Source organism: Grammomys surdaster, unplaced genomic scaffold, assembly GCF_004785775.1.
Source record: "Grammomys surdaster isolate TR1022 unplaced genomic scaffold, NIH_TR_1.0 125896, whole genome shotgun sequence".
NCBI lineage: Eukaryota > Metazoa > Chordata > Mammalia > Rodentia > Muridae > Grammomys > Grammomys surdaster.
The window spans coordinates 2242130-2267259 of record NW_021620720.1 but is presented as its reverse complement, the minus strand read 5'-3'; the positions used below and the strand labels follow the sequence as shown (position 1 = coordinate 2267259).

At 50.1% G+C, this 25130-nt stretch overlaps 1 protein-coding gene across 2 annotated transcripts in view; it reads right to left on the bottom strand.

Annotated features, from left to right (window-relative positions):
* Igdcc4 (immunoglobulin superfamily DCC subclass member 4) overlaps positions 1-25088 on the bottom strand; it is a 35892-nt gene extending 10804 nt beyond the window's left edge. Inside the window, exons 1-10 of one of the 2 annotated variants that reach the window (XM_028752344.1) lie at positions 25011-25088; positions 13874-14227; positions 13091-13232; positions 7252-7388; positions 5398-5538; positions 4291-4446; positions 3074-3487; positions 2471-2635; positions 1835-1972; positions 508-681 (exon numbers count right to left, since the gene is read on the bottom strand). In XM_028752344.1, the coding sequence (XP_028608177.1) occupies positions 508-681; positions 1835-1972; positions 2471-2635; positions 3074-3487; positions 4291-4446; positions 5398-5538; positions 7252-7388; positions 13091-13232; positions 13874-14227; positions 25011-25074 (1885 nt within the window). In that variant the 5' untranslated portion in view covers positions 25075-25088. The remainder of the gene's footprint in view (positions 1-507; positions 682-1834; positions 1973-2470; positions 2636-3073; positions 3488-4290; positions 4447-5397; positions 5539-7251; positions 7389-13090; positions 13233-13873; positions 14228-25010) is intronic. The other variant, XM_028752343.1, reaches the window with a different exon arrangement.
* Between the last annotated feature and the right edge of the window lie 42 nt (positions 25089-25130).

Genomic DNA, 25130 nt, shown 5'->3' with positions numbered 1-25130 from the left:
CTGGAGACTTTGTGGCCATTTAACCACTGTACTATTGGGCCTCTTGGCAAAGCCAGCTACTTTTTAATGGGTTCCTCCCTTTCTTTGAAACAGTTTCATGCCCAAACTCACTATGTAGGTGAGGCAGACTTTGAACTTCTGGGATCGGAGGCATGCAGGGAGGGGTTTATGCAGTCCTAGGGATTGAACCTAGGGCTTTGTACATGCCAGGCAAGCACTTGGCCAAATGCGCCATAGTCTCAACCCAAGGAACTCCTATTCTGTGCCAACTACTTTGTGTATAATTACATTAATAATCCTGCTGCCAGGGTGGCTTGTCACAGAGTGAACAGGGAGATTTTTGAGACCAGTCCTTCACTCCTACACCCAGGCCTCCCTGATGCATCAAGTGTATGTGTGTCTGGGGGGGCTGGGGAGGCAATAACAGGTCTGTGCAGGGGGGGGGCCTGGTTCCAAGGCCACAGAGTACGTGCACCCACTGTCCAGTCTGCCGGTGTAGCTCCCTACCGTGGCTCTGGTTGTGCACACCAGGTGTCCTGTGCTGCATCCACTGAGAAGGAACTCCATAGCCGGCCCCGGTGCCAGCTGAAATCCGGACTCGGTACACCTTGTTTGGCTGAAGTGAGTTTAACGTAAGTTGTGTCTCATTTCCGGGCACCTCGGTGGAGAAAACCTGATCTTCTGGGACAAAAAGGATAGGCTGCAGGGTGTCCTTCATTGAGGGACCGTTGATCTCTAAATTTATCACACTGATTCTTCCATTTCAGGTCCCCAGGGTCCTCTGGGCACCAACCCCTCAGCATGGAGGCAAGCTTCATGCCTTCAGGTTGACCCTGGGGCTTCTACCTATAGTTGCTGAAGCCCATTGGCTTTGGTTCCACATAGAAAGATGAAGGTGTGAACATCTCCTCCACAGTAAACCAACAACAACAGCCAGTACACACCCCTTGCACAGGCTTGATGATTAGCTAAGGGCGCAAAGCAGTTCCTGGTGTCAGGAGCCCTGACTGCTGCCTCAGGCCAGCCTCCTGCCTCTTCTCTGGTGTTTAAACCAGAGGTTTCTGGGGCTGGAGAGATGACTGAATTGTTAAGAGCACTGGCTGCTCTTCCAGAGGTCCCGAGTTCAATTCCCAGCAACCACACTGTGGCTCACAACTATCTGTAATGGAATCCGATACCTTCTTCTGGCATGCAGGTGTGCGTGTAGATAGACCACTCATACACATAAAATAAGTAAAATAAATCTTAGAAAACAAACAAACATAAAAACCTAGAAGGGTTCAAAGGATCTCCTAGGTGAAAGGAAACTTAGTCCAAGGCTCTCCTGATTATACTCCTTACCTGTGCTCAAGCTGCTGACCCTCTTTGTCTTCCCTTTTCCTCGACTGCCCCCAAACAGTGTGTCTGTGTGTGTCCATGAGTGTGAGTGTTCACATATGTGCAGGTACATGTGTGCGCACATACATGTACAGGTCAGACGACAACCTCTGTTGTCATTTCTCTGGTATTGTCCACCTTCTCTTCTATACAGGGACTCTCACTGACCTGGAAGTCACTGGTGTCCTCCGGTCTCCACCTCCCCTGCACTGGGATTACAAGCAGGCACTACCTCTATGCCAGGCTTTTTTTTTTTTTCCTCATGAAGTCTGAGGTTGAACTCAGGCCTTTGGGCTTGCACAATTTCTATATACATCGAGCTATCGATTAGTCTGTCAATGCTCTTTTCCAGAGCTTTCCTGTGCCCCAATTAGGCTCCACTCCCACTGACAACTCCCCCATCTAGGGGAGGACCCCTATTCCCACTGACATTCTTCACTGCCTCGGCCCCACTCACCTTCCTTCCCCAAACCATACTCTATCTTGTACTTCAACACCTGTCCGTTGCTCAGGCTGGAGGGCAGGGGCAGCCATGCCACCCTGATGTCCGAGGGGTTGGGGCTGGACAGAGCGAGCTGGGGTGCTGCACTGGGGACTGAGACAGAAGAACATTGGCGTGAGCTCCGCACCACTGACAGGGAAGACAAGGTCAGGAGTGGTCAGAGATTTGCCCAGGTCACACAGCAAGTCAGAAGTAGGCCCAGGCCCAGGATATGAGGAAGGGAGCCTCTCAGGGGAGCCCTAAGCTGGAGGATGAGGAGACATCCTTTCTATCCCAAGACTAGTGGACAGTGTGGGCCAGAAGCGTTCATAGTTTAAATCCAATGGCCGTACATGAGTGTTAGGAAGAAGGGCTGCATGATATGGGGTCTCAGAGCTGGGCTCAAGTCTCAGCTGTCCTGCTGAGCTTGGCAAGTCATTTTTATTTTCTGAGCCTCAGTTTCCCCATTTTACACTGGGAAGAAGAACCTCTGCCCACTGCTTTGTAGGGCACGAATAGACATCACAAGGCAGGAAAGAGGGCCTTGGCCCACACTGTCCCTGAGTGGGAGTGTCTCTGGGTCCCAGGTCACTGCAGGTTCAAAGGTCCTACCATCGTCCAGTGTATGCACCAGGGCTGGGCTGGAGGTTCGGCTGGCCCCTAGCTGGGAGTAGGCCACCACGTAGAACTCATAATCCGTGTTGGGTTCCAGGTCCCGAACCTGCAGCTCTGTGGTGTCATTGTTTACTGCAAACTGGTACTCCACATTGTCCACTCCTGAGGTGGTAGCACGGGGGACAAAGGGACTGTCACAGCCCACTCCATGTCTGACCAGCTGGAGACTGTCTGGGGATCCTACTGGTCTATGCATAGCTAAATCGTCACAGACAATCTAGGGTGAAGGCTATAAATGTCCCTGGCATCTAGTCTACCCGTTGTATTAATTCCAGAATAGGCCAGGAAGTTCCTGGCGCTGTCTAATTGAAGTGGTCCCTCCAGCAGTTAGTTAGCTGGGGTGATGTCTCCTTTAACCCTGTAAAGAGAAGCATTCTCTCCGGGAAGGAGTGCGTGTGTACACTCTAATACTAGACTGACGATCGATCACTTCCTAGCAGGGTTAGGAATCCCTTCCCCTCATCTGCAGAGGTCACCACTAGGCAATTATCCATCCCGTACTTGCCCTAACTAGGATCCTGTAGTCAAAAGTAGACATACCCCTTGCCTTTTGGTAGTGAAGAGAAAAGCCAATGATTTGCTCGCTGTGCAACTCAGGTCGCTCCCAGGCCACCAGCACAGCGGAGCTGCTCAGCGGTGTGGCTGTGACCCGAGTCGGGGCGCTGGGCAGCCCCTCGCGCACCACCACCGCCAGGGGCGCAGCGGCACAGGCGGTTCCCGCGCTGTTCTCCGCTACACACTGGTAGTAGCCAGCGTCCTGCAAGCCGATCTGGGTGATGACCAAGCTGCCGCCACTGCCCTGCACCTTGACGCGCCCGTTGGGTCGCAACGGGGCCCCGTCGTGCAGCCAGTGCAGCGCGGGCCGTGGCTCCCCAGACGCGCGGCACACGAAGCGCGCAGTGCTGGCCCGTGTCCGGGACAGCGCCTCGGGCGCCTGCGAGATGGCTGGAGCAGCTGGGAGCAGAAGGGAGACTCTGACAAGAAGGCCTACCCCTCCCCAAGTGTCCCACCACCGCGCCTCCAGCCTCACCCTGAGGTTCTCTCCCCTAGCCACCCTGGCCCAGCTCTGGTTCACTTGCCTCGGCCCCTCCCCGGCTAGTCCTCTTTCTCCCAGCGCCCAGCAGATTTCCAGCTCTTGGGCTCCAGGCTTTAACTTCAAGCCCTCCTTCCAGTTGCCTCCTATACACAGCAGTTACTCCAGCTTTCAGCAAGCCTGGGCCCCAGTTTTCTTTTGTATTGAGAAAGCTCTTTTATAGCCTAGGTTGGCCTTGAATTTCTGATCTGCCTGCCTCAGCACTACCTCTCCCACCCCCACCCCATTTGTTTGTTTCACACGTTTGTTTTGAGATAGGCTTTTCACTCTGTAGCTGGCCTCAACTCTGTAGCTCGGGCTGGCATCGAACTCACGCTCCTGTCACAGCTTTCCAAGTGCTACCACGTACAGATTCTGGCCCCTGGGCTTCACATCCCTCAGACCATTCCACTATCTCCTCCCATAACCTCACCGCACTCCTGCTCGCCCACGCTCTCACTCCTCATGACCCAAGCCGGGCTTTAAATATCCCTGTACTCCATCCCTGTCTCAAATCGCCCCAACCATCCCCCAGCTACCTAATCCAGTCCTCCAACAATCACCATCAATCAGTAAATGCAGTCTTCTCCCATGTCGTCCCCCTCATGTTTAATCTTCTAGGATCGCCCCTTCTCCCTCTAACACACACCCGTCGTCCTTAATGTCCCACAGCGCCAGCCCTTACCAAGAACTCGGAGCTCGGCAGCCGCAGTGGCGAAGTCGCGGGTGTGGGGCTTGTTGGCTCGGCAGACATAGACTCCAGAGTGCCGAGGTTGCGCGCTGGCGATGAGTAGATTGGTCCGGCCCAGAACGATAACATCCGTGGAGATAGGCTTCCCATCTGGTGACAGAGAAGGAGCAGGCTGAAGGGGGACGCTGGAACTGTCCCTCTACACCCTCTCCAACTAGAGTATCCCACTACACCCCTGCAAAGCTGCACTACAGTCGCTGGCTTGAATCCCAGTTCCTTCTATCTCTGATCCCTAGGTAGAAAGGCAGATGGGAGGTGGGTAAACAACGGCTAAAAGGCCTCTGGTGGGCAGGGCAGATATTTAATTTAATACAACCTTCTCTCTGTCTCTGTCTCTATCTCTCCTCCCCCACCCCCTCTAATTTTTTGAGGCAGGATTGCTCTGAGTAGCCCTGGCTTCCCTGGAACTGGCTCTGTAGACCAGGCTGGCCTCAAACTCAGAGATCCGCCTGCTTCTGCCTCATGACTGCTGGGATTAAAGATGTGTACCACCACCACTGGGCTTAATACAACATTTTTTTTTTTTTAAGGTTTTTCGAGACAGGGTTTCTCTGTGTAGTCCTGGCTGTCCTGGAACTCACTCTGTAGACCAGGCTAGCCTCGAACTCTCGAACTCAGAAATCCGCCTGCCTCTGCCTCCCAGGTGCTGGGATTAAAGGCGTGCACCACCACCGGCCGGCTAACATTTTTTTTTTTTCAAGACATGGTTTCTCTGTGTAGCTCTGGCTGTCCTGGAACTCACTTTGTAGACCAGGCTGGCCTCGAACTCAGAAATCCGCCTGCCTCTGCCTCCCAAGTGCTGGGATTAAAGGCGTGCGCCACCACCGCCCGGCCAATACAACATTTTTTAAAAAGTCATTAATGCATGAATGTGTGTACATGTGAGCGTGCTTGCGTTTGCTTGTGGAAGTCAAAGGACAACTTTATGGAGTCATTCTCTCCTTCCATCTTTAGGTAGAAGTTGCTGACTTGGAGCCTGTGAGATACTCTACCATCTTGCCCACTCCCCCAGTCTCCTCCTCCTCTTTCCCCGGCACTCACCCTGTCGGACCCAGGACACAAAAGGGGTGGGGTCAGCGGAGGCCACGCACTCCATCACGACACTCTGACCAGACACCACCGTGGTGTTCTCTGGGGCCGCCACGATGACCACATCCTGGCCCCTGGTAGCCTCCAAGGACCCTGTAGAGAAGATAGGAGGATAGGGTCAGCTTGCTACTTGCTGCTTCTGAATTCTCAAAGGAGGGGGTCAAGGGCATCATGGTTCTTTCTGTCCGAGGGGAAAGCAACTGCCAAGCAGAGCTGGAGTGGTCCTCAGAGTTCCTTCTCTTGGAGCCAGAAGAATGATCTCCGACACAAGTGAACCCCACAAGTTACTGAGTTGGTCATACCTCCCTCCATATTTCCCTGCCCGTATCCAGCCCACACGACATCTGCCTTAGACTCAGCATCTAGTTCTAGATCTAAGACCGCCTATACAGTGTTGTGTGAGTTAGGCAGATCCCTTTCCAAAGTGCCTTGGGCTTCTACAAGCAAAAGGTGGGCTGTGGTTTTTAAGCAAGGAAGCTTTGCGCTGTATATACGTGTCCAATTTCTCTCTCCATGCGGCAGAACGGAGAACACCCGGTTTGTCCAGCAGGGGACAGCATAGACCTAGTGCCCGAGAGAGCACAAAGCCAGCCTGGAGCTGCAGAAGCCCAGGAACAAGAGGATGGAACCAGGGAAGAGGAGAGATGACACACTGAGTGACCTTGGGTGAGGCTTGCAGTGAGATCTGTCGAGCAGCTGCTGAGTGCCAAACACTTCCCATTCCCATCTCAGGGTCACACAGATGGTGAGGAGAGTCAGGATTCAAAACAGGTCTTTGTGACCCCCAAACCAGTGCCCTTGCTGCTATCTTATCCTGGCAGGAGCTTTTCAAAGGAAGGCAGAAAAGAGACTTACAAAACAGATAAAGATGCATGCCGCCAAGTCTGACGGATCCCAGGAACCCACTAAGTGGAAGAAGACTGACTTCTACAAATCGTTCTCTGTTTACGAGTGCTATGGGACTTGTGCATGAACACACAAAATAAATGTGTTTTTTTTGTTTGTTTGTTTTTGTTTGTTTGTTTGTTTGTCTTTTTCGAGACAGGGTTTCTCTGTGTAGCCTTGGCTGTCCTGGAACTCACTCTGTAGATCAGGCTAGCCTCGAACTCTCGAACTCTCGAACTCAGAAATCTGCCTGCCTCTGCCTCCCAAGTGCTGGGATTAAAGGAGTGTACCACCACCGCCCGGCTAAAATAAATGTTTTTTTGTTTTTTTTTGTTTTTTTTTTTGCTTTTTGTTTTTCGAGACAGGGTTTCTCTGTGTAGCCCTGGCTGTCCTGGAACTCACTATGTAGACCAGGCTGACCTCGAACTCAGAAATCCACCTGCCTTTGCCTCCCAAGTGCTGGGATTAAAGATGTGCGCCACCACTGTCTGGCTAAAATAAATGTTTTTTAAAAGATGAAAAAAAAAAGAAAAGAAAAGAAAAAGAAAGGCAGAAAAGGACTTGAGTACAGGTGGCAAGGAGCCAGACTGGCACATAAGGAGATTGTGTGGGTCTCCTGCCCAGACCCCTTAAGATAATTAGAAGGACAGAAGGGACTAGAGGCTGCAGGGCATTGACACCCCTCTTTTGATACCTTGACTTCTCCAAGTCCTTGTCCAACCACAGGAACCACAGACAACCCACAAGAAGGACCGAACCCCACCCCCCACCCCCCTCCAGTTGGAGTTCTCAAACCCCAGGTCTATCCCATGTAGAACTACTACCTAATCAGCTTTCCGAAGGACCTTGGTCTAGTCTCTTCCATTTCCAAGATAGCTGTCCCCAGAAATCCCTAGGTCTCCTATCTGCCTGTCCCCTTACCTCTGAGGGCCACACTGAGAGAGGCCTCCTGGCTGAATCGTTGGCGGGCTGAATTGGTGGCCACACAGCGGTAGGAGCCTGCATCACTATCCTGGACATCCAGGATCTGGAGGACGCCATTGGGAAGAGTGATGAGCCTTGGGAAGGAGCAGAAGGAGTCTGTGAGGTGGGGGAAGGTAATAGAGGAGGTGGCCCATAGGTTCAGAAATGCAAGTCCAATCTTTTTTTTTGGGGGGGGGGGTTGAAACAGGGTTTTTCTGTTTCTCTGTGTAGCCCTGGCTGTCCTGGAACTCACTCTGTAGACCAGGCTGGCCTCGAAATCAGAAATCCACCTGCCTCTGCCTCCCAAGTGCTGGGATTAAAGGCGTGAGCCACCACTGCCCAGTCTTTAAGATACAACCTCATCTAACAGACTGGCAAAGACCAAAATGTTTAATAACAGCTCAGGCAGGTGAGGAAATCAGGGAAGGCACATTTGTCCTGCAGGCGTCACCACCCAGTACACTCTCTTTTCTGGGCAAGCTGGTAGCATGATCCAACATCAAGGAGCTGTTGCTCTAACCCTGGCACTTCTGGAACTCTCCACCACAGTTAGTATCAGATACATGCAGCAAACGCACGTCAGTATTTACTGCTGCCCTATCCACAGAGGCTGGAAACTGTTGGGTGCATCCTGGTTTCACAGGTGTGGGGACTTCCTGCAATGGAATGTGGCAGGTTCAGGAGCCATCTGCACTGTGTGCTTTGGTTCCACAGGATAACGTGTGGAGACTCAAATTCTTACTAGTTTGTATATATACTGAATGTCCCCATAAAAGGAAGTTGTTTCTGAGGAGGGGCCTGTTAGCCTAGAAGCTGGAGGCATGAGGAACCTAACTTTTTATTACACACATACACCCTTTCAAGAATTTAGATGTTTTAAACCTCTTTTCCCCCCTGAAGATTAAAAAAAACAACAACCAAAACAGTGTTTGTGTATGTATGTTACTTAAGGTGCCTGCGAAGTTGAGAAATGGTCTGGAATTACAGACGGAGCTGTAGTTACTGGCAGTTGTGAACAGTCTGATGTGGTGGTGCTAGGAGCTAACTTGGGTCCTCTAAAGGAGAGGTTCACACTCTTAACTGCTGAGCCATCATCTTTCTGCCCCCCCCCCATTAACCTCTTAACTATATTTCCTTTCCCTCTTCCTTATCTCCTTATTCCTCAATAAAAATTCCCTTATTCCCTTATCTCCTTTGATCCTCAAAAGAATCCCAAGAGACAGGAGAATCACAACCTCCATTTTATGGCAACAAAATTGAATCTCAGAGTAGGGCGATCACCCGGGGTCTTCATGCTGGAGCAGTTAAAACCTGAAACCAGGGCCTGGGGATATGGCTCAATTAGTAGAATCCTTGTCTAGCAAGCACCAGACCCTGGCTTCCATGTTCAGCACTGTATAAACCAGTAATGCTCCATGCCTGTATTGACAGCATCAGGGGGGTGGAGACAGGAATATCAGAAGCTTAAGGTCATCCTGTGCCACACGATGCATTTGAGGCCATTGTAGATGTTGTGATACTATGCTACAAGACATCTTGAGCCCAGGTCTCCTGGCCCTAGAGGCCATGTTCAACCTCCTATTCATAGCTAGGTATGGCTGTGGGAGGGGACAGGTGTAGCTTCCAATAGTTTCCACCCATCAATTTACAAAGCAATTCAGAGGGCCTGGGAGATGAGGGCCTTGTTACCTGACCTACAGGATAGAGGGTTAAGCAGGCCAGGAGTCCTTGCTTGAGAAATTTGGGACAGAGAGGTTGGGGGATGGTGGGTATTGAGTATGTTCAACCAAGCAGGAGGTGATGAGGTCTTCTACAGGGTCAGCTCCGAGTGGTGAAAATCTTAGGTGTACAGACTGGGCGGAACCAGAGGACAATGGGGAAGTTGTGTACTTAGCCCTTGGAGAAGCAGGGGCTAAGGGAATCTAAATGTGGGAGTGGTGAAATGGCCAAGGGACTGAAGAAGGATAGTGGGAGACATTCAAGGCAGGTGTTTGGGAATATGGCTGGATCAGTCCTTCCCTCATTTGCCCAGGTGAATCTTTGTCCTACATCCAACCTCTCACCTCAGCACCAGATCTACTCACAGATGGGCTAAGGTAAAGAGGTGGGGACAGTGAGGTAGCAGAAACATGCAGGGAAATGTCTGGACCAGTACCCAACCTACTGCCATGAGAAATCAGATGAGAAAGAACACCCCTCATGCTGGACTCTACCTCACAGGCTGCAATCAGTGGCTTTTCCCTTCCCTGGGGGATTACCTCCACTTTCTAGTCCTAAGGATCCCTCCCTGGTCTTGCCAGGAAAAGGGAGCACCAAGTGCCAAGAGCAAACCTGTTCCTTGAGCAATAGTATTTCCTTAACTTTGTGCTCAGGAATGGATCTGCTCCTTCCTTCTGCACAGAGCTGTAGCTGCAGCCAGAGGCAAGGTGCCGCACTGCCTCCCTGGGATTGTCTAAAACTGTTCTGGTTTTGTTACAGTGTGGTTTTGGAAGCTCCGGCTTCTGAAAGACGTCTGAGATGTACTGGTTAGTAGGGTAGAAGTTACAAAATAGTGCTTAAGAAGCTATTCTGGTTTGGGGAAACATAAACCACAGGTTGGGGCACAGACGAAGAAAAGGCTATGGTTGGCAAAGCTTGTGTAGTGCATGGGGTTTCCTTTTTGAGGGGGATGACTGGGGACTCTTATGTTTCCCTGTGTAGCCCTGGTTGCTCTGTAGAGAGGCTGGCCTTGAACTCAGAGATCTGCCTGCCTCTGCTTTCCAAGTGTGCTGCTACCCAGCAGGAAATTTCCAAATATGAAAAAAATACATGCTTTTCCTCACTTTTTGTAACTCACTTTTGTAACTGTGGACTTCAACACAGAAGCAGCAGTGGCCAGGGCAGAGAGAGCAAGATCTAACGTGTGTGACTCTGGCAAGTAACATGACATGTCTGGACAATATTTTTCTCATCCAAATATAGGGTCTGGTGATTCCCACCCTGCATACATCACAACCCTAACCCTCTATCCATGGTCTCGCATTCCTTAAGGGACATAGATACTGTAAGTCACAAACCCCAAACACACGTGTAGCATGTGTGTATTTCACAGGACATGGTGGAATACTCAAAACAGTAAGGCCTATGTTTAGTCAGTAGGGGACTTCCCTTTTCATTCTATGAGGTTGTGCATTTTGGCATTTTAATATGAATTCAATTTTCAGTCTCATTCATTACTGACTCCCATGGAAGAAAAAGTATCCCCTATTATTAGAGATTAGTGTAAGCAGAGCTGGGGTGTAGCTCAGGTAGGAGAGTGATTGTCTAGCATACAAAAAACTCTGGGCACTCTGGGTTCTAGCCTCAGCACTTCATGGACAAGGCATGGTGGTACTTGTCTGGCACTTGGGAAGTAGAAGCAGGAGAATTAGGGACTCAATGCCAGCCTAGGGCACATGAGACTCTACCTTGAGATAGATAGATAGATAGATAGATAGATAGATAGATAGATAGATAGATAGACGGGCAGATAGATAGGTGGGTAGATAGATAAGTAGATAGATGATGGATGGATGGATAGATAGATAGATAGATAGATAGGTGGATAGATAGGTAGGTAGATAGACAGGCAGACAGACAGACAGACAGACAGATCATAAATACCAGGGAACTACCCTGGTGGTTAGCCTTTGTCATTCTTTACAAAAAGATATGTCTTTCCCCTGACAGACTGTATTTGTGCTGCAAACACTCATGGCCAACTCTAAGGAATGCAATCTCTTGTGACCCCTGAGCTGAGTTTATCACTAGCATATTTGTAAATCTAGGCCCATGCAGAAATACATACCTTGGCCATAATCAAGTTGCTGTTTTAGACATTTCTTTATTCTCTGACACAATGTGCTGGGACATGTGAGCCTGGACTATTTATAGGCCAGGATCAATTTTCAGAAGACTTGGTGGCAAGCACTTCTGGGGCCTGGGAGCTGGCAGCCCCACCTTATGGGTGAGGTCTGTGGCTCCATGGGGTGATGCCTGAATTAGATGCTGGGAGGAGAAGTCTGATCCTCACTGTTTTGAGGAAGACAGCCTGGTCTACATAGTGAGGTTTAGACAAGCCTGGGGTGTACAGGGAGACCCTGTTTAAAACAAAATAGAAATCTAACAATGAGAGAAAAGCAAAAACACAAGTAATAAATGGAGCCAGGGATATTGGCACAGGCCTATAATTCCAGGACTGCAAAATCTGAGGCAGAAGGCCAGTCTGGACTGCCTAGCATGACCCTGTGTCAGGAAACAAACAAATAGTTGACCACCCCCTCTAAATAACAGTGCTAGGGCAATGAGATAATTTCTCTTCCCTTTTTTGTTGTTTTGAAGTTTAAAAATATATTTTTGGGCTGGAGGGTGTAGGTCAGTTGCTAAGAATACTTGCTTAGCATGTCTAAAGCCCTGGGTTCAACCCCCCAATAACACATAAACTGTTATTTCAGTACAGAGCAGAGAGGAAGATCAGGAGTTCAGGGTCATCCTTGGCTAACGTTGAAAGTTTAAGGTTAGCCTGAGCTACAGTGAGACCTTGTCTAAAACAAAACAAACATACCATAAAGACTAAATTTTGGGAAATTACAATTTAACTGAATGTCTTTCAATTTCATTTCACAGACACAAGGAGGCAGAGCTGAATGGGATGTGCCAAGCATGGATGGAGGTCAAGCGACACTCTGTCAACAAGGATCCTATCTGTTGACTCTCTGATCAATAGTGTTCTGTGACTCTTCCACACCTTCCCCTCCCACCACTGGGTCAAAAATCAGCAATACTGCCGGGCGGTGGTGGCGCACGCCTTTAATCCCAGCACTTGGGAGGCAGAGGCAGGCGGATTTCTGAGTTCGAGAGTTCGAGGCTAGCCTGGTCTACAGAGTGAGTTCCAGGACAGCCAGGGCTACTCAGAGAAACCCTGTCTCGAAAAACCAAAAAAAAAAAAAAAATCAGCAATACTGAGGCAGCCCAACAGTCAAGAAGGAGTTGGGTGTATTTGGGAATGATTTGCAAGCCAATGTTTCTAAGCGTGTGTGCTTCCATGCAGTAGAGGGTTGCATAATGCCTGGGAGAGACCTTCGAAGCCACAGCCCTCAAAGATGTGTAAGGATCCATGGAGTGAGGACCAAGATGTGAAGCCAAGCCAGAGGCCACAGAGTCAGTGAGCCTCTGGGTTCTGGTCTGCTGTGTGTGCATCAGGACATGTCAGGAGGCCACAGCAGGGAAAAAAAAAATCCTGGTTGTCCTCTGTTTGGCTTTCAACCTAGAACCTTCCCTGGGATTATTCCACCAAGCCACTGTCTTTATAAAAAGAGAAGTGAATGAAACAAGATAGGCCCTGTAGCCTGCCGATCAGATGCCTGTGCCTGACAGGGTAGTGCAGAGATAGGAAGAGAAGTAAGAGTCCAGGGAGAAACTCCAGAAGAATCTTGGAAAGAGCAGAGCAGAAGCCAGTCTTCTGCCAGCGGCCCCTGTTGGGGTAGTGAATAGATCATAGCTACTGTCTGGCTCTTAGGGCCCTCGATAAAGGAAGTGGTGCATCAGGAGTGCTTGGAAGAGCTCTAGACTGTCCCCTAGTTTTGTGGACCTCAGCCTGGTGGGTAGCTTCTCTTCCAGAGAGGAAACCTTCTTCACCGGGCTAGAAGTCAGGCTAGTGGTTGGCTCTTGGGTGAGTGTAGGTGAACGGAGCCACCTTGGCTGTAAGAATCCCAGTTCTAAGCATGTTCTAGAACCCTCTGCCCTGCACATCAGGGCAGACTCTCTGAGGGACACTCACCGGGGGTCCTCAGGCATGGTCACCTGGTCCTTTTCCCAAGTAATGATGGGGGCTGGCAGCCCCTCGGTGTGGCATTCAAAGCGTGCCGTTCCGTTCTCTTCCACGGTCTGGGACTTGGGGTGCAGAGAGAAGTCTTCAAGTGCTGGGGATGAGCATAGTGAGGAGAGAGTGAGAGAGCCGTCGCTGTCAGCACAGTCACGTAGAACATGGAGTCACGGAAACACAGCCGAGCAAACCCAGAACAAGGGAGACACAGTTTGGAGAGCAGAGCGGTGGCCAAGGGCTAAGAAATGATTACTGGTCAGATGGTGCTGACAGCATGTCATTCTAAGGTATTCATGTCCAACATCACCATCATAGTCACACTATAGGAAGATGTGTATCTCCTGGTACCCTGTGCCTCTGGAGAGCCCCGAGGAGCCAACGCCAGGAGGATAGGGCATGGTTATATCGCTGTACGCTATGGTGTGTGACTAGGAAACAGGAAGAGACACCTTTGGGTCCCTGATCTCTTCCTAGCAGACAAGCCAACCCTGTACACTAGAACTCAAAGGGTGGAGAGAAGGAAGGGTGATGGATTGAAGACTCAGCTGACGGAGCAGTGAACAGCAAGGGTAGATAACAGCAGGAGGAGACTCAGTGAGTGGGACAGGACAGGAGGCAGGGAACCTAGGTTGGGCTCCCGGTTCTGATGCAGGTAACTAACTTTAGATTCTTCTCCCTATCCCTTCCGTTCCCTTCGGTCTCCAAATCTCCACCCTCAACCCAGATGCTTGCACTTACTGGCAAACTTGACCACAGCAACCTGGCTAGCCACCACTCCCAGCGGGCTGTGGGCCAGACAGGAATAGCTGCCCTCAGTGACCTTCCAGATCCTAAGAGCTTCCTCGTCACCACTGTCTTCTCGCTCTAGGGGTGAGGACAGCCACAGGGAGCCGTTGGGTAGCAGGTGCAGGTTATCATGCTCCAGCACGGTGTCTCCATCTTTGCTCCATGTCACCCTGGTTGGAGGTCCAGCAGCAGTAGCCCCAAAAGTGCAGTCTAGCACCACAGCCTGCTCGGGGCCCAGGACCACTTGCAGGGGTCCCACATCGCAGCTCAGCTTGACAGTTGCTTCCTGGGGCAATGGCAGTTCCCCTGTGAGGAGGAAGAGACACCAGGGCTGTGGGTGTGTGTGTGTATCACCCAGTGGCAATCACTTAAGGAGAGACCCCGTGTCCATCTGCACCCGTTCTCTCTTTGCCAGCAGCCCCTTCCTTCTTGAGTCCCATCTCCCCATGGTTTGACTTCTTTGCTCACAAAAGACCCAGCAGCTCACAGTAGCCCCTATTACAACAGCCAGAAAGTAGACTTGACCCAAATGTTCGCCCTTCACCTGATAAGTGACTAGTATTTTACTCAGTCAGCAGAAGGGACGAAGCGTTCTGCATGCATAGCGACACCCTGGAAAAACTTCATGCTAAGTGAAAGCCACCAGTCACCAGATGCCACACACTTTGTGATCCCGTTTCTGTGAAATGTTCGTTAAGTCAGAACGTAGATTAATGGGTACCAAGAATCTTGAGCAGAGAGGAATGAGGAGTGACCCCTAAGGAGCATGAGGTTTCTTTTTGATGAGAATGTTCTAGAATTAGACAGTGGCCAAGGCAACACGACCTTATTAGTATATTCAAAACCACAGAGTGGAGAGTGGGGGTGTGTGGAGCTCTTTAGCTCAGTTGGTAGAGTACTTACATAGCATGCCTGAGGCCTGGCTTGGGCCCCTAACACTGCATAAACTGAGTGGGGTAGTGCACATCTGTAATCCCAACACTCCAGAGAGGGAGGCAGGAGGATCAATAATTCAGGGTTATCCTCAATCCTCAGCTATGTAGAAATTTGGAAGCCAGTCTGGACTAAGCGAAAATCTGTCTCAAAAAAAAAAAAATTTACCTGTCCACGCGGATAAATTCTACATAAATTGTGAGTTGTAAAAATACAGAGCTCTATATAAATTGTGAGTTGTACCTTGGTTTTAAAAAATACAGAGCAATTCTTTCCTTTTAGGGTTGTCATGATCGTCCTCTGGGTGATGTGTACACGATGTAGCATTGCCTGGCGCTGTGTGGTGGCTCGGTGGTTTTAGTCCCCCAGGAATCCAACGTCTCATCTCCACCGCTATTACTCACAAGCTAGAAAAATGCTGTAGTTGGAAAACTCTGAGAAATGTACTATGTGTGTAAGGCGTGCGTATGTGTGCGTGTGCATGTGTGTGTGCGTGTGTATACTTACATGCTGCCTGTAGACCCTAACACTGCCCCTACTATGAATGGAAGAGAAGGAGGATTAGAGTGTACACTATCCCATATGGAGGCAATAATCACAAAGGGAAATATTTCTTATCATAATCAATGCCCATCCCTGTTATGGAGAAATGGCTCTCCATGTAGGGGCTTCATCACAGTTGACCTGCTGTCTCCCTGTCCCATTAGAACTCATTCACCCAAGCCAAGGTCTCTTCTCAGTGTCCAGCTTGCCTCACCACAAGGCACAATGGCACCCCTGAAAGCTGACTAAGGATGGAGGTGACAGCCTCATCATGTGGCAAGGCTGGAGGGATAAAGCAGGACGGCTAGGTAGTCAGGAAGATGTATGGCCTTAGGCCAGGCACTTCTTCCAGGTCTCAGTTTACTCACTGATACAAAGATATCTGTTCCAGAGCAACAGCACTAACCCACAAACATCCCACAGTGTGACAACTGTGTTCCCCTACATACATGTTCCTCTGTCTGCTACATTGGTCAACATCTAGACCCCTCTGTGTATCCACGTTTCCTCCCTATGGCATTCAAAGAGGAATAAGATAGCCCAGGGATTGGAGAGATGGCTGTTTGTTCAGAGGACTGGGATTCGAGCTCAGCACCCCTAACAGCTCACAACCATTCATAGTTCCAGTTCCAGGGGGCTCTGATCCCCTCTCATGGCCTCTGCAGGCATACATGCCGGCAAAATACATATAAATTAATAATAACAACAATAATGATGATGATGAAAAGAAGTCCTAACCAGCTGAGAAAAGGGAACCTGGGAAGAAGTGTGAAGGATAAAGGGTCAGAAAGATCCTGACCAGACCACCACCCTCCCACTCCTTCAGCAGAGCTCCGCTGGACAGGTCTGGCTTCAAGGCTGGCCTGAGGGTTCACAGTGCTACTAGAGAAGGCAGTCCCCTCCCAGTCAAGGTTCCAGGGGCTGGAGAGATGGCGGGGTGGAAAGGTGTTCTCCACACGAGTGTGTCAATCTGAGTTTGGATCTTCACACTCACACCTGTAATCCCAGAACCGGGAAGGGGGAGACCGGTTAGTCCCTGGAGCCAGTTTAGCCAATGAGTTCCAAGTTCAGTCAGAGACCCTGTCTCCGAAATGAAGGTGAAGACTAGGTAAGTGTCTCAGCCATTAACGAAGGATATTTGCTATTTTTGCAGAGTACTGGGGGTTCAATTCCCAGCACCCACATGGTGGTTCACGATCATGTGTCGTTCCAGTTCTGAGGGATCTGAGACCCATACATCTGCACATACATATCCACAAGCAAAACACTCGTGTGCATAAAATAAACAAATCTAAAATAATTTTCCTTTACTAATTTTAATATATTTATTATTAAAATATAATTTACTGTAATTATTACAATATAATTTATTATGTTATCACTGTGAAGTTGCTTTAATGGTGATATCTGTGCAAGAGATGTCAGGACAAGGCAGCAAATGCAGAGTTGACAGGCTCTGAGTGAATAAAGCAATCACCTTGCTCCAATGCTTTAGCTGCTGAGACATCTCTGGGCTACTTCCTCCTCCTCAGTCTCCCTCCTCCTCAGCTGTATGGAACCAGTACTGCTGTATACAGGACACCAGTTGTTTCGTGTTGCTGTTAGTCTCAGGGGACTTCAATCTCATCCATGCCCTCACCTTAAAAAAAGGACGATGACCTCTGACCTCCTCATGCACACCTACACGTTCTCGGGGACACACACACACACAGATCAAGGTCCCAGTCTTGCCACTTCATCTGCCAGCTGTGACAGTCAGGCGTCCTCTCTGGTACTCAGTTTCCACATATTTAAAATGAGCCTGTGAGTATCAACCAAGCAACCAAGTGCTGCCTGCCTGTCAGGGGTTCAGGCCAGAGCCTGGTGGACATCGCTCAAGAAGTAGAGAAATCAATCTTTTTTGGTTCGGTACTGGGAATAGAACCAAAGGTTTTGTGCAGATCAGGTGAGAAAGCTCACTACACAGCTCTGCCCGAAGCCTCGTTCTGTAAGACCCTGAGCACACGGTAAGGAGCTACACAAACGGCCTTTGCGGCCCTTAGCATTCAGTCCTTTCTCTTCTAAAGCCCTAGATTCCATGATTCAAATTCAGAGTTGTGGAAGGCAAGCCTGGGCTCCCAGCCCAGCAGTTTCAAATGCTCTGGTCCAGAGGCAGAACTGGAGGCTTGAATTTCAGGGGAGAAAAGCCCCACATAACACGAATCCTCGAATCCTCTGGCAGCCTCCCCACCCCCAGAAGCATGTCCGGGGCTTGAAAAATCCCCTGCCGTGCTGAACAAACAATGTGAACAGTTGGGGCCCGAGCAGCTGCTGGGTATGTCAGCAGCCTGGGCTCTGGCGGGCAGGACAGCCGCCAGAGGGGCTGGTGGCTGGCAGGGGGGCCTCAGGAGCTCCAGTTCCCTTCCTGAATATTCATGGATCAGCAGATGTCTAACTTCACCACCTCAGAGGAGCCCAACAAGGCGGGAGACGCAGAAAGAACAGGGTTCCGCCTCAGAGAGCAGCAGAACTCACAAGCCCTAGCAGACCCATTTCAGTGACAGCTTCCCCGAAGTCCAAGGTCCATTCTACCGATGAGGAAACTAGAGACGGAAAAGAGGGGTCGGGTGGGGAGATCTGACTTTCAGGGGGTGAACCCGCAACTGGGGGGTGGGGTGGAGAGGGGTGCAGTTGCTCCTGAGAAAGGTTTTCCAGGAAACTTTGCCCAGACGCCAACCTCCCTTCAGGAGACCTTCCTCCAGGGAAGATTTTCAAATGCCATTTGGAAGTCTCTTAAGAATTCTTCCTCTCACCTAGAGGTGAAACTAGTTTTGTGCCTTTCCGCTATCATTAGTCGCCAGGATTCTAGGTCCAGTCATTTCTTGCACAATCTTGAATTAGCTCCTCCCCCAAACCCTTCTATCTCAGTTTCTCCGGCCTTAAAAAAGGGAATCTTCAAACTCAAACATTTGCATCAAACTTCTTCCTGGGCTAGGGATGTAACTCAGGCTAGCAGGCCTGGGGTTTGATTCTCTAGCTCTGGATAATTAGGGCTTAGCGGTACACATCCGAAAAAGAAAATATCAGCACTAGGGAGGTGGAGGCAGGAGGACCAGAAGTTCAAGAGCTTGGTGCTTAAGAGTGTGTGCCTAGCACGTTCAGTTCCCAGCACTACACACACAGAATTCCAGGTCATCTTCCTCAATATAGGGAGTTCAAGTCCAGCCTGGACTACATGAAACCTTGTTTCAAGAAAACCAAACTTGGGGCTGGACAGATGGCTCTGCAGTTAAGAGCACCGGCTGCTTTTCAGAGGTCCCAGAGTTCAATTCCCATCACTCACATGATGATGGTTCACACCCATCTATAACAGGATCTGATGCCCTCTTCTGTCATGCAGGCATACATGCATACACATACACACACACACACACACACACACACACACACACACACAGAGAGAAAACCAAACTGAAATTCTTACATTAACAGACAGTTATTTATTAAAATATTATTTAATTAATTTAATGAAATTATTTCATTAATTTAATTAAATGAAATGTTATTTATTTAAAAAAAAACATTTATTCCTTTGTGTTTTGCACCACATGCATGCATGATGCCTCTGGAGATCAAAAGAAGCCTTCAGATCCTCCGTGGATCTCAAACGTCCACGTTGGGAAGGAAACTGGGGTCCTCTGCAAGAACAACACATGCTCTTAACCACCCAGCTAAACCCCTACCTCTACCTTTACTTTTAAACTTCTTTGTACTCTGCCCCACAAAATAGCAATGTTTACTTTAGCATGTGTATGTTCTCTCCACCACCAAGGCCATAACATCTGAAAGAGGGAAGACCTTTCTTGTCTAAGGCCTCTTCCTCCCTCAATCCACTGTATAACTGACGTCCAAAGTCCTTTGGACAAGCATTTCCATTTCCCTAGACTGATATGGAGGAAGTACACAGGAGGTACAGCAGGTACCAGGAGACATACTGATCACCAGTCTTTTGCCCTCAGGAATTTCCCTCAATTCTCTTCTGTTTTTTTTGTTTCTGTTTTTGTGAGAGTCCATCAGAGAAGCAGAACTTCTGTTTTGGAGATGTCTCCCAGCCATTTCTCAATCCTTTCTTTTCTTCTTGAGACAGGGTCTTTCTACATAGCCCAGTCTATCCTGGAACTCAATCTGGAAGTCTAGCCTTGAACTCACAGAGTCCTCTTCTGCCCTGAGTACTGAGGTTAAAGGCTTCTGCCACTGTGCTTGGTCCTCAATCTTAGTTTTCAAACAAATCTTAGTTTTCTTTCTTTTTCTTTTCTTTCTTTTTTGACATGGTCTCACTATGCAGCTCAGGCTGTTTGTTCTTGATCCTCATGCCTCTGCTTCTTTTACAGGTGTGTGCCATGAGCTAGGAGAAGCCCTTTTGCTCACTTAAGAGGATAAATTAGATTTTTATGACACCTATGAGAATCTAGTCAGAAAGGCAATTTGCTAGAGAGTACCAGGGTCTCCTTGGAGCTATCTTGGTGAAGTTATCAGGAGCCTGAGGTGGGTTCCATTTTCAAAGCAATGTTCAGGAAGAACAGGGCATGTGTGGGGGGAGGGGAGCAAGGCCAAGGACTTGCCACAAATGTCAGAGCTCTCTCACCCTCTGCACAGATTTACGGTTTGTTCTCAGTGAAGGGCGATCCTCCCTAACAACATAGGCCACTCTCCTTTCTCAAGAGGCACAAGTCAGTTTCTTCTAGAACCCTGGCCATCTTCCTTACTACACACTAAGTCCCTCCCTCCAACAGCTGGAAGGAGAATCCGGATGGCTGCCAAGGACACAGGAGGGCCTCGACCCTCCCTCTATCTACAATCCTGAGACGGAGGCTCAGTGACCTTTAGGATGACAGCAAAGCCACATGCAACATGGCCTGTTTCCATCTGGGCCCCCTGATATCCTTACTCACCTACCCAAGCCTAACAAGTCACTGAAAGTCTCTGAGAGGGCCTTGTGAGCCCCCTTGCTACTTCTTAGAAATGCTTTGAATCAGTCTGACGTAGACACTTGTCCCTTCTCTTCCTGCCCCGGGGAAACTGGACACCGGATTGCTGCAGTGACTAATCTGGACTGGTTTTTTTTTTTTTTTTTTTGAGACAAGGTCCCATGTAACCCAGGCTGGTCCCAAACTCTATCAACTTCTGATTCCCTCGCCTCTAAGTCCCAAGTGCTAGGATTACAGGCTGGGCCATAGGGCCACTTGCATGCTGGGCAAAGCACTCTACCCAGTGAGCTACAACTGTTTTTGGTCTGTCCTTAACAACCTCTTAGGATTATATCCTAGTTGGCCTTTAGGCTTTAGCATATAAAACAGCATGTTGTGTAGAATAGATATCCAACACAAATTCCTCAAATGGATGTAGACACGCAGACCCTTTTAAAGAATATCATCCAGTCCCTTATGCCTTTCCAAGCCTCTGCTTTGCTATCTGAGCAAATATAGTAACTCCCTTCAGGGCTAAGAATGATCTGAGTAATACAGGAAGAAACTGCATGGTATACTATGTAGCATCTACTAGACACCCAATAAAATGTTGTAATAACACTGAAATTGGGAACTCAGGATATTCTCAGTTGATAGTATGTTTACCTAGCATACATGAAATCCTGGGTTTGGTTCCCAGCACTGCATAAACTGTGTGGTAGGGAATCCTGCAATCCCAACACTAAGAGGGTAGAGGAAGAAGAATCAAAGTTCAATGTTATATAGTTGGTTTGAGGCAAGTCTGGGCTACATTGGACCTATTTGAAAAGAGCAAACAAAAAGCACACAGAAACCGAACAGCAAATTCATACCGAAACTTTTGTCTACACACCCTAAGGGTGGGAAGCCTGTGGGTTCTGCTATACGGTTCATACGTTTAAAAGTATCTTTCTTCAGAGCCCACCCGTGTCTCAGATGTGTCAGAGCTCTGTCCCTAAAACTACATTAACAAGGTCATGGTAAAGTAAGAAGTTTCCTATCGAGTGATGCAGAGTACTGATTTGCACCCAGGAGAAAGCTCATTGGCCCTTGGCTTCCTTGATTCCAATGTCCCTCCACATCCACAGGCTGGAGTCCTTGCCAGGAGACAGCTACAGCTGGCCTGGCCCAGAAGAGAGCGTGCTGGACTTCAGGTCTTCCTTTCTGGTTTCCCTTCCTCAAACCTCACTTTCCACTCCCCCTGATCAGACTAGGATCTTCTCCACAGATTCTTCCCCCTGCACTCCTGGGAGCCCCAGGCCCTCCTGGCAGTGACATCTGTTCTGCATCTGGAATTCCAAGTCTAGTTGCTGTACCTCAGGGCCTTTGGAGGAAGTAGGAGGTAGGTGAAAAGGGATTCCATATCCTTGGACCAACCAGAGAGAAGACTCAGGCCTAAAGCTGCTAACCTTTCTTATAGAAGGCAGACATACAGAGACAATGAACTTGTTATGTTTACACCAAATCCCTGGGAAGAGGGGCTGGTCTGCCTTACGAAGAAGAGCCAGGAGACTGGTCTAGCTCCAGATCAAGTTCTTAATTGCATAACTCTAGGCACTTCCTCAGTTTTCTCATCTGTAAAATGGACTCATAGCAAATTCCACTCTCTTTTTTGAAGTGAGTAAGTTGAGTTACTATAGCTTAGGCTGTCACTGAACTCAGCAATCCTCCTGCCTCAGTCTTCCAAGCACTGGAGTTACAGATAGGCATCATGATGCCTAGCTTCCTACATTTCTTTGAATGGTGACATTATATGATGCTATAATCATGAGATTCCTTAGCTTGAAGAAAGTACCTTCAGGAAAAATTTTATTTATAAATATTTGATTAATGAGGTCATGAAAATACACACAGGCTCACAGGTCTAGGTAAATTACTGCAGAGTCACTACTAAAGCCAGGTGGTGGTGGCACACTTTCAGCCCTCAGGAAGCAGAGGCAGGCGGACCTCTGAGTTGCAGGACAGCCTGGTCTACAGAGTGAGTTCCAGGACAGCCAGGACTACATAGAGAAACCCTATTTTGAACTCTCTCAGCCCCCAAAAGAGTTACTATTAAAAGAAGGTTCCAGAGCTGGAGAGATGGCTCAGAGGTTGGTTAAGAGCACTGGCTGCTCTTCCAGAGAACCAGGGTTTAATTCTTGGCACCCACATGGCAGGTCACAACCATCTGTAACTCCAGTTCCAGGGGATCTGACACCTTCACCCAGATATAATATACATGCAAGTAAAACATCAATGCACATGATATACATACATACATACATACATACATACATACATACATACATACATGTGTGTGATAAATATATATATATTTTTTAAAGTTTCTAGTGTTGGTCCTGGTGGCAAGCCTCTAAAATGGGCCTCTGAGTGTCAAGGCTGAGAAAGGGATGGTGGAGAGGGGGCTTCCTAGGTGAGGAAAAGTATCTTATGTTCTCAGAGCTCTCTGTGTTCCCAAGCCCCAAATAATAACCGGAGTTAGAAGCCTCACTTCATTGCATCACGCTAAATCTGGCTGGAGTTTAGAATATGGGGGTGGGAGTTGGGCAGGTGGGGGAGGGGTGGGCCTCGTGTCCAGAGATGAGGCTAAGGAGGAAGCAAGTCCCAGCTCACAGTGCAGTGCCAGTCCCACCCAGGAGTGAACTAAATCGCCTCCCAGCGTTGGCACCCCCTGCTTGATCTGAAAGACTCCTCCCTTTGCGGGGCTGGCTTTTCCTCTGTCCATCATTTTCTTCAGAACCTTTCCTGGTCTTCCCAGTTTGGCTCAGGAGCCTCTCTTCTGCAGTACCTTGCCAGTCCTGGCCCCTTGCCCTGACCCTAAGACTGACGGCCTGGGTCTAGGACTTATTCACAACATTCTGAGCGTCAGGCACATGTTAACCTATAAAGAGCGCTCAGCAAAGACTGTGAAAAGAAAGGATGACCTCCACTCTCTAAGGGTGTCTTCAGACTGCAGAGGTTTACACACTCAAAGGAGGTCAACCCAGGGCAAGAATAGTAGTTGTTGTACCCAGTTAGGCGGCAGCCAGGAAGAATCCCAGTGCCCGCTCTTCACACTCTGTGCACTGGGGAGAAGAGTCCAGTCTCCCAACTCTCTTCCCGGTGTCCGGCCTGAAGCCTCAGAAGCATTTAATAAAGCACGGGTGCGGTTGCCAGCCAGGATCTCGCGTTCCTGGAGCTTTGGGAAGAACAGGAGGAGGAGGAGGGGAGGTGCAACTATTCCTTAATCCTTTGGGCTCCGCGAAGACAGACACCTCTCTGACATTTCCCCGCGCCGCGTTCACCTGACAACCCCGGGGCCTCCCGCTTCTGCGGCCCAGCCCCATGCACCGAGCTTCTACCGGCTTCCAGCCGGGTCCACCGCCTCGGAGGGAAAGGGGCGTGTCTTGCGGGGCGAGCTAGGGTCCGAGCTGTTTCCAGCACTCTCCCACCCGCTGTTTTCCTGGAGATGGGCCTGGGGTTGGCCCAGTGGAGGTTCCTTCCCCCCCCGACACACACACCCCCGCCGCTCTCCCTGCCTCCCTCCCACGTGGCCTGGCCCAGTCTCTCTGGAAAGCCGCAGCAGCTGGAGAAAAATCCCCCTCCCCACCCCCACTGCCAAGTCCCTCCCCGACTCGCCCCGGACACATCCTTAACTCCCCCCTCGGCAGGGAAGGCAAGAAGTAATCGAACAAAGCGGGCAGCCCATCCCCCTCCAGGCCCTACCACCTAATCTCCCTTGGGCTGTGGTCCCCAAACGCACACCCCACTGAGAGTGAGAGGGTCGGGGGTGGTAGAAACAGCTTTGGCATACACACTTGGACACTTCGTTCCCTCCCCCCGACCCCCCTCAGCCCTTTCTTTGGTGTGGACAATTGTGATCCTTATCTCTGACCCTACCCAACACTAGGACCTGGGGACTGGAGGGGGCCTTGCTGACCTCGTCCACGCTTCCCTTATCCGCCCTTGGGGGTGGGGCAGGAGTGACACGCGTCCCATCCAGAGAGCGAGTGTTGGACGCGTTCAGCAAAGCAACTGGTTTCCTGCCCTTCCCCCAGCACCCCCTCCGAACCCCGGGTTTGGGTCCACAACACCCCTACATTCCCCTACCTCCCTAGCTGGCCCCAGGGGCCACACCCATTGGGCAAAGTTGAGTGTGGTTTTTCTCACCGCCGCCCCCACCAAGAGCAAGGACACTCCCCAAAAGCCAAGGCCAAATATTAGCTCAGTCCCATCCAGTTTACACACGCACCCGACGCAAATAGAGGTGTAAGTGTACACTGCCGCCCCGCCCGCTCTCTCGGGCACACTCGCGACCGCGAGACGCGTGCGGGCAGGGGAAAAGCATGTCCCGCTTGGAGCCACCCGCGCCGCAGCCACCCGCGCGCTGGCGATGCCACCCGGCTCCTTAGGCACGCGCTGTGGACACGTCCCCCCGCAGGACACCCCCACCCCGACACACGCACACACACACATGCACACCTCACAAGCACAAGAGCCACGCGCAGGCAGGGGGACACGCACGGTGCCAGGCTGTGCACTGCAAGGACACACACACCCCCTGGGAGCAAGTCCCCGCAGCCCCCGGAGCGCACGCATCGCGCGCACCGGGGACGCCCACTCGCGACTGCGGCCACTCGGGTTCTTACCGCGCGCGGACAGCAGGCAGAAGGTCAGCGCCAGGAGCCCGCGGCCCGTGTCCGCCCACGCCATAGGGCCGGGCTCGGGCCGCTGCCGCCGCGTCCAGGCGCCTGGGCCGCCGCCGGGGG